This window comes from Ailuropoda melanoleuca, chromosome 1, assembly GCF_002007445.2.
Source record: "Ailuropoda melanoleuca isolate Jingjing chromosome 1, ASM200744v2, whole genome shotgun sequence".
Lineage (NCBI taxonomy): Eukaryota > Metazoa > Chordata > Mammalia > Carnivora > Ursidae > Ailuropoda > Ailuropoda melanoleuca.
In genome coordinates, this window is record NC_048218.1 from 67,222,713 (window position 1) to 67,232,015 (window position 9,303).

General features: G+C 39.8%; 1 protein-coding gene across 1 annotated transcript in view; it reads right to left on the reverse strand.

Moving 5' to 3' along the window:
• Window positions 1-9,032, reverse strand: part of SNX4 (sorting nexin 4) — a 63,674-nt gene extending 54,642 nt beyond the window's left edge. Inside the window, exon 1 of the mRNA XM_034659852.1 lies at window positions 8,853-9,032. Coding sequence (XP_034515743.1) covers window positions 8,853-8,993 — 141 coding nt within the window. The 5' untranslated portion in view covers window positions 8,994-9,032. The remainder of the gene's footprint in view (window positions 1-8,852) is intronic.
• Between the last annotated feature and the right edge of the window lie 271 nt (window positions 9,033-9,303).

The window sequence follows — 9,303 nt, forward strand, 5'->3', positions numbered from 1 at the left end:
AGAATGAAAATGAATATGTCTATTTCAAGTTTTAAAAATGTTGCAGGGGCGCCTGGGTGGCACAGCGGTTAAGCGTCTGCCTTCGGCTCAGGGCGTGATCCCGACATTCTGGGATCGAGCCCCACATCAGGCTCCTCTGCTATGAGCCTGCTTCTTCCTCTCCCACTCCCCCTGCTTGTGTTCCCTCTCTCGCTGGCTGTCTCTATCTCTGTCAAATAAATAAATAAAAATCTTTAAAAAAAAATAAATAAATAAAATAAAATAAAATAAAATAAAAAAAAAATTAAAATGTTGCAAACCACTAAGAAACAGTAAAAGCATAAAAGCAGATAAAAGTGATAAAAGGAACAAGAAGAAACTATTAATTCAATAAATATGTCTTGAGTATCTACCATTCCAGTCATCAGGGATGGAAAGACAGATGAAACACGGTGCCTGACACCTCAGGAGTTCACGGCTTGCATGAAGAATTCTCAGCCCACATAGGGACACTCTTTAAGACTAAGAACAAAATGAAAGCTAACCTTAATATAACTTTTAGGATTACAGATGAAAAGAGTTAATGTTTATGGCATTTGACTTATTTAGTTAAGCTTATTTAAATCACACACTAAAGAAAATATATTACACTTATTGTTATATTGAATATTATAGGAAAAAGATAAAACAGGCCAAAAAAAAAAAAAGGCCGACTGAGATGAACATGGAGCTAACTGTAAAAGAAACAATGCAAAGAAAGAAAAAATAAAATATATTTAGGCAGTAAAACTGACATTGCAAGAAATCAAATCAGTAAGAACATGACATAGTTGTGAAGCTTCCATAGAATGCTGAGGGAAAAAAGACCAAAAAAAGGTAAAAATGATGAAATGATTTTAAAAAACCCAAAGAACATTTAAACAATGTTAAACAATTTCTTCTTAAAGAAGAAATCAGAAGAAACAGAACAGAAATAATAACTATCTGTGTAATTTAAAAGAAAAGGAAACAGGCAAACAAATCTTTCCTGGACTGGAAAAAAGTTCTAAGCCTTCAAACTGAAAGGCATGTGGTCCACGTATAATGAACTGGAAAATTTAAACATCCCAACAAGATTAAGGCAGAAAAATAAGAAAGAAGATCCCTAAAAAAGAATAAGTATCAAATCTGTCTTAGACTTCACAATAAATTACAAATGACAAAGAAGCATCATGCACAGGACATGCTTGAAAATATTTAAACATATTAACATACTGTGCCTTCAAAAATACTTAATCCCAGCAGGATTTTTTACAGAAACATAAACTATTCCTAAATTTATATAGAAATACAAAGGGCCTAGAATAGCCACAACAATTTTGAACAAGTTGCAGGACCCAGTTTCAAAACTTACTAAAAAGTGAAAGTAATCAAGACAGTGTTATACTGGCAGAAGGAAGAGAGATCAATGAACAGAACTAAGAATTCTGAGATAGAACCTTACATTTAAGGTCAATTGATTTTTTTTTTTTTTAAGGTGAACTGATTTTAAAAAACACACCAAGGCAAGTCAACAGAGAATGGAGAGTCTTTTCAACATATAGTGCTGAAACCACTAAATGTCCACATGCCCCCCCTACCAAAAAAGATTTACACCCTTTACTCACACCATACACCAAAATTAACCCAAAATGGCCCAGATATAGAGCTAAGACTGAAATTTCTAGAAAAAACACAGGAGTAAAATCTTTGTGATCTTAGGATATGCAAAGAGTTCTTAGATATAATACCAAAAGCACAATCCATAAAAGAGGAAAGTGATATACCAGACCTCATCAAAATTAAAAACTTTTACTATTCAAAAGACACCATAAAAGAGGCACCTGGGGCTCCTGGATGGCTCAGTCAGTTAAGAATGACTTCAGCCCAGGTCATCAGCTCGGGGCTCTGGGATGGAATAGGGCTCCCTGCTCAGTTGGGAATTTGGGGGGATGATAAAAATGTTTTAAAACTGGATTATGTTGATGGTGGCATAACTCTGTAATTTTACAAAAATTATTGAATTAGATATTTAGAAGTGAATTTTATGGTATATAAATTACACCTTAATACAGTTGTCTAAAATCCATGAGTCCATACTGAAAAGACAAAAGTCTGATGAGGAACAAGATATTTTCAATTTCCAAGTATGTCCCACAAAATATTAATTAATTACAAAAGGGAAAAGAGTAATCTGATATTGAAGACTGGCAGAAAATGTGATTCCAAAGTATTGGGCAAATATAAATCATGTGTGAACTGTTAAGATGCAACTAGAACATAGCATCCCTTTAGTGGCAATTTCTGCCAAAGATGCATAACCTGAATTTAATCATAAAAAAACATCAGGCATGGGGCGCCTGGGTGGCTCAGTCATTAAGGGTCTGCCTTCGGCTCAGGTCATGATCCCAGGGTCCTGCCATCCAGCCCCATGTCGGGCTCCTTGCTCAGCGGGAAGCCTGCCTCTCCCTCTCCCACTCCCCCTGCTGGTGTTCCCTCTCTCGCCGTGTGTCTCTCTCTGTCCAATAAATAAATAAAATCTTTAAAAACAAAAAATCAGGCAAACCCAAACTGAAGAGAAATCTACAAAATAACTGGTTTCTAATCTTCAAAAGGGTCAAAGTCACCAAAGTAAAGACTGAGAAACTCTGCCAGATTGAAAGAGACTAAAGAGACAATACAATTAAATGCAATACATGCATCTGGACTGGATCATTTTGCTCTGAAGAACACTATATTGGTGCAACTGGCAAAATTTAAACTAAGTTCAAAGATGAGATAGTAGTCATTTATCAATGCTATTTTCCTGATTTTGATGGTAGTATTGTGGCTACATAGGACAATGTTCTTGTTTGCCCCTAAATACTGAACGGTTTTTAAGTAATCTCTACGCCCAACATGGGGCTCAAACTCATGACCCCAAAATCAAGAGTCGCAAGCTCTACTGCCTTAGCCAGCCAGGCACCCCTCACACTGAAAGTTCTGGGAAAGAGATGAGGGAATATCATGATGGCATTTAGCTTTCAAATAGTTCATGGGAAAAAGGATCTTTATACTGCCCTTGTTTATAAATGTGATATCATTTCTATAAATGAGATTTCAAAAAATTCTTAAATAGAAATAATTTTTCTTTCAGTTATGTTTGGGGGAAGAAAAAAACAAAGATACATGCCTTCCAAATCATTACAGAGGATAAAACCAAAGAAATTATTGCCCACAAAGGAAAAAGCAAAAATAGAAACCAAAATAAGAAAGTCTAAAACCTCACAAAAGAAAATCAACTAAAAATAAAGCCAGTTAGGATAATGCAAATGTTTTAAGTTCCCTATGGTAAACAAGAGAAAGACTTAAAACATAACACAAGGCATAAAAATTGTAACATGGGACAAACACAAATACAAATATAAAGTAAACTGAAGTTAAAAGAAATCAGTGCAGCAAGAGACCAAGAAGGGAGGCAGGAAAATATAAAATACTGGAAATCAGGAAAAAATAAAAGTTTGTAATTAGAAGAGCTGAGGATCAATTCACCCTCAGATTAAAAATCTGTTTGCCAGAATGTGAATCCCATCTCCACCACAGATTAACTGTGTAACTCGACAAATTTTTAAATCTCTCTGCCTCAGTTTCCTCATCTGTAAAATGGGGGTTAGAGTACTTACCTAATAATGTTATCAGAACATTTAATGAGTTAATGCAGGGAGAGTTCTAAAAGTTGCCTGGTATATGGCAGGAGTTCAACTATTCCCTATTCCCTATTACTTGTAGTTTTTAGGTTTTTTTTATTATGAAAATAATACATGCTTAATGTATAAAAATTGAAAAATATAGGTAAAATTAACTAAATATAAATCACCCGTATCCCACAACCCAGCACTAATCATTGATAACATACCACTGTTGGTGTACTTCCTTACAATCTTTTTTCCCTACGTTTGATGCTTCTGTGTTACTGCAATAGGTCAAAGATCTGAAGTTTAAGAACTACCCAAAGAATTCACTTTCCTTAGGGGGATACATCTAAAATGGTCACAAGTAACAGGTATTATGTTAAAAATAATGTATTTACTTAGCCCTATGAGTGAAGCTTACTTCAGTTATAAGAAAAATACAGTTATAACACATGAACTATTTTCTCGTGCTTTTTATCTATAAAAATATGTATTTTAAAAATAGCAGTGATTCAGAAGACATTAATTTTTATCTAAAATAAATATATATCATTGAACAGTTTTTCAAACCGAGTCACAACACATTCATGGTTCATGAAATCAATTTAGTGGTTTGTGATCAATATTTCTTTTTAATAATAAATAGAAGAATGTCAGAGAGTACTGCATGAAGTAACGATTAAGTACTGTCTCCTGGAACACTTAGGTATGAAAGGATATGTATGCTGATTAGATCGTAGAGAATGTATTTTGTGCTGTGAGTCACCTTTGAAAAATTCTGAGAGTTGATGAGGTTGAAAAATGAGGAATAAGTTCTTGAATGTGATTTAATCACCCGCTACTAAACGGATATTCTGTAACTACGCCTATACATTTTCTTTTCCTTTTTGATGTTACTGTCACCCACACAAGCCTCAAACCCTGCGCACATCGCCAGCCTACTCCACTCAGTTCTCTGCTGACAATCAGTGAAGGTGCCCCAGGGCACACCGACTGCTAACCAGTAAGCACCAGTTGCACAAGAACCCTTTGCCCCACCAGCAGTCCCAGCCCTAGGGCGCGCTTGCTGAAAAATCACTCAGGACTCCCTCAGGCAATGGTTTTTCTCTGGACAAACATCTTAACTACCAACTCAGTGGAATCTTCCAGCCTGAAGAGTTCTCTTGCTTCCATTCCCTTGCTATTTCACCTCTCTTGTGCCGGCACTAATTGGTACTTTCTTGGAGACTGGATTCCTCTCCCATTTTTTCCATTTTCTAAATTATTTTAAATAGAACTGACAATACTAAAAAAAGAAAGAATGCACTCTTCCCTACAGGGGAAAAAGTATGAAGGAAAACAAGAAATTTCTCAGCAAACAATAGAAAGGGATTGAAGACTCACAGAAAGAAAAATAAGAGACCACAGAAGAGCTGATAGCAGAATTTAAAGAATCCTGATTAGTGATGTTTAAAACCAAAGGAGATTTGAGACTCAGTCAGTGCCTGCTTCTATTACCCCTAGGTGTAGGGCATAGGTGTAGGGCAAATGTACAAATTATTCTCAGCCCAAATCTGCACTCAAAAGTAAGGCTGATGGGGGCGCCTGGGTGGCACAGCGGTTAAGCGCCTGCCTTCAGCTCAGGGCGTGATCCCGGCGTTCTGGGATTGAGCCCCACATCAGGCTCCTCTACTATGAGCCTGCTTCTTCCTCTCCCACTCCCCCTGCTTGTGTTCCCTCTCTCGCTGGCTGTCTCTATCTCTGTCGAATAAATAAATAAAATCTTTAAAAAAAAAAAAAAAGTAAGGCTGATGAAGCAAGCTTTCTGCATCTCTACACTCCAACTGCATAGATATTTTTGTGGTGAAAAACGGCTTGATAAATCAACACATTTTTTACATTTTTTTCCTCTTAAAATTGCAACTTAAACTAAAAAACTTAAATACAGTATTGGAGCAATTAACAAGTTATTTTTAACCTTTTTTTTTTGGACTGAAGCAGCATGGCTTACTGGAAAGAGCACTGATTTCAAAGCCAAGGAGTACCTGGACTCAAATTCCAGCCATAACACTGACTAGCTTGTGACCTTGGGGAAATTACTTCTCTTTGAACCCCATCTTTATATCTTTGGGGGTAATTTACAGAATTAAATGAAAAGCAGAGCTTACTGTGCGTAGCACCCACAAACAACTAAACCTAACTTACCTTTCTACTCAGACCACATTCCTATCAATAACAGTAACAACGTGGTTATTGTTATTTCAATACTTCTCAACTGAAAATGTACTGGAGAAGAAGAGGGGATACAAACAGGGAAAGGTAGGGGTGCCTGGCTGGCTCAGCTGGTACAGCATACGACGACTCCCGATCTCAGGGCATGAGTTCGACCCCACAATGGGTGTGGAGATTACTTAAAAATAGATAAATAATGGGGTGCCTGGGTGGCTCAGTTAGTTAAGCGTCTGCCTTTGGCTCATGGCATGATCCCAGGGTCCTGGGATCGAGTCCCACACCGGGCTCCCTGCTGGGCAGGCAGCCTGCTTCTCCCTCTGCCTGCAGCTCCCCCTGCTTGTGCTCCCTCTCTGACAAATAAACAAAATCTTAAAAAGAAAGAGGGAAAGAAAAAGAGATAGAGAGAGAGAGAGAGAGGAAGGAAGGGAGGGAAAGGAGGGAGGGAGTAGATGGCCCTCAAAGGGTGGGCTTGGGGCTTTTGGCAGGGAGGGGGGAATGTAGAGAGTACATGTGAATGTGTATGTTTAAACCACCGATTCTGAAATAATTGATACTGATAATATTTGTAAAAATAGCTTGTGTCTCTAGAATCACAAAATTAGGATGCTGCTTTAGGAAACCCAGTAAGTGTGGTCACTGGTGAATGGAACATTTACAAACATTTTCCTAAAATGTCAGGAAATACAACTTTCACTGTATGATAGCATCTTTGGGTTTTCAAGTATCTTAAACTGAATATACATAGGTTTTTTAATGAGGTATTTATAATCACTTCTAAAGTAAGATAAATGAAGTTTATACTATAGTTGCGACTTCATATTATTTAATTACCTAAAGGCTTTCACAAAAAATTACCAAAAAACACATTTTTTTAAAAAGATTTTTTAAAGTAATCTTTACACCCAACATGAGGCTCAAACTTAAAATCATGAGATCAAGAGTTGCGTGATCTACCAATGAGCCAACCAGGTGCCGCACGAAAATCTTTATCATCATAATCAAATCAAAATTAAACTCAGGATGTTGTCGACAAAAGATATGATCCTTGCCTTTTGAAACAATCTAAAATTACTTTAACATATACTCAAGAGATTGGCAAATATTTTAAGGTCTGAAGATATTAAGTGTTGATACAGAGAGAAAGCATCAGGTACTGCTGATGGGAAAATAAATTGGTAAAATCACTTTGGAAAGCAATTTGGCACCACCTACTAGGATTGGATGTGGTAATACCCTACAGTCCAGCAACCCCACACCTAAATTTGTATTAGATACTTGCACCAAGAGATACGGAAGAAGATAATGATAGTAATTTTTTAGAAATAAGCAAGAATCTTGTAATAACCCCAACGTCTGTAAACACAAAAAGAGATCAACTGTAGAATATCTATAAAATGGCAGACTGTAGAGTCGTGAATATAATTGAATTAAGCCACATTTTGGATAAATCCCAAAAACATATTGAGCTAAAAGAGTAAGTTATAGTAAAATTATATCACTTATGTAAATTTTAAAATCAAGTAAAACAACATATTGCTATGGATACATATGGTAAAACTGTAAGAAAAGCAGAACCGTTAATACAAAATGCAGAATACAGGTTTCCTCTGTGGTGGTGAGAGTGAGCTGTAACCCAGGAGAACATATGAGGGCTTCAATTATTTTGTGAGATAATTATTTACTCTTTTGTGGTGACATACTTCACAACAGAAATTTGTTTTTTTTTTTAAGGGGGAACACAAAAACTAAGTCACAGATGGAAACCTGCACAAAGAGCAAATCATAAGAGCCAAATTTATGAACTAAGAACACACACACTTCTTCACATTTAATATGAGATCCTGACCTTCCCACAAATAATTCTACATTTTGGAAAAAATTAAATGAAAAGCTTAAAACTCACCCCAAAAAGTCTTTATGCTACCCTATGTATCTCCACATTTCCCTAAAAAGGTGAAACCTTCGACTACTGTGTATGGAGTTCCTGGTTATCTGGTCTCTAAACTTTAAATAAAGTCTTTCTAGTTACATTCGGCAAACAACTTTAACTTTTCTTTATCCATATACCATAAGAATGGGCAGTCTTATATTAGCACTAACACCTGTTCCAGAAAAAAAAGCAGCAAAACAGGTATCGATGCACACCCTTGGACAGAATGGTCTCATGTGGAGCGCTCGTTTCTGAAATGCTTCAAGTTAACCTGGTCTACCTATCTTGCATTATGCGTGAAAACACTTTGGAATGAAACCAATTACAAAATATAGAATGATGCATTTTCTCCTCTCCTCAAGCAATGAAAATCACTAATTACCAAGGGCTTCACAAAGCAGGTACATGGGATAGAGATGACAAACCTCACTGCCTCCAAGTGAAGAAACTGCACAAATACCGAGTTTAATTTTTATTTGTACCTTTTCTTGAATCCGACACTTTCTTCAATTTCCTGATAGTGGCACTAAGCCAACCACGCTTTTTAACCCCCAACTTGTTCCTCAAGTCCCCCATTCCCTTCCTTCTCCAGCACCGCTGCCCACTCTCCATGATGCCTCTGTTCGGCCATCGCCTCTGCACAACCCTTTGCCAAACTGCCAGAAACAACAGTGTTGTTCTTCTGGTCCAAACCTCCAGGGCCCCCGACCTCTGAACACCGCACCTGCTCCAAACCGACGGGTCCCGGGCTCCGACCTCCACGCCCGCGGGACCGCACCCACACATCCCCTCCGCTCCCCTCACCACCGCCCTCTCGGCCCTTCCCTTGGTCCCGCAGCGCCAGGCGCTCGCCCCTTCCCAAGACCCCCTTCTTCCACCGAGCCTCCCACCCTCACTGCACTGTGGCCAGGCCCTTCCACCCTGCTGTCCCCTCAACGCAGGGCCTTCCCGGCCGAGCCCACCGGCCCCCGCCAGCCCAGCTCAGCCCCGCCCGCTAGGCCCCGACACCAGGCCCCATGGCCTCTGCCGCCCTTTCTCCTCACCGTGTCCTCCCCGGGGCCCTCGTCTCGGGCCCCCTCCGCTTCCTCACCGACCGCGGCCTGCAGGCCCGAGTCGGGATGGCCCAGCGGCTCCAGGGGCGCGGGCTGCAACTGCCGCTCAGAACCCCGAGGTGCCTGCTCCATGTCTGCAGTTTGGCGCGGCGGCCCCAGTGCGCCTGCGCCGCCGTGCAGCGCGCCCCGCCCCCTTGCCCCGCCCCCTCTTCCCCCCAGTCCGGCAGCGGTCCGCGGGGGCTGAGACCCAATGAGCTCCCGGCGGGTGGCTGAGGCTGGCAGGTTTCCCTGCTTAGGAACTGGTCAGCTGCTAAGCCGGGAGACCCAGACACCCGGGAGAAACTGATGGAGGGAGAGAAGGGGAGAAAGGCAAGCGGAAGGGGAAGAGCCGAGTAGACACTGGAACCATTCCGGTTGGCGATCACCTAGAGAAAAACTGAGT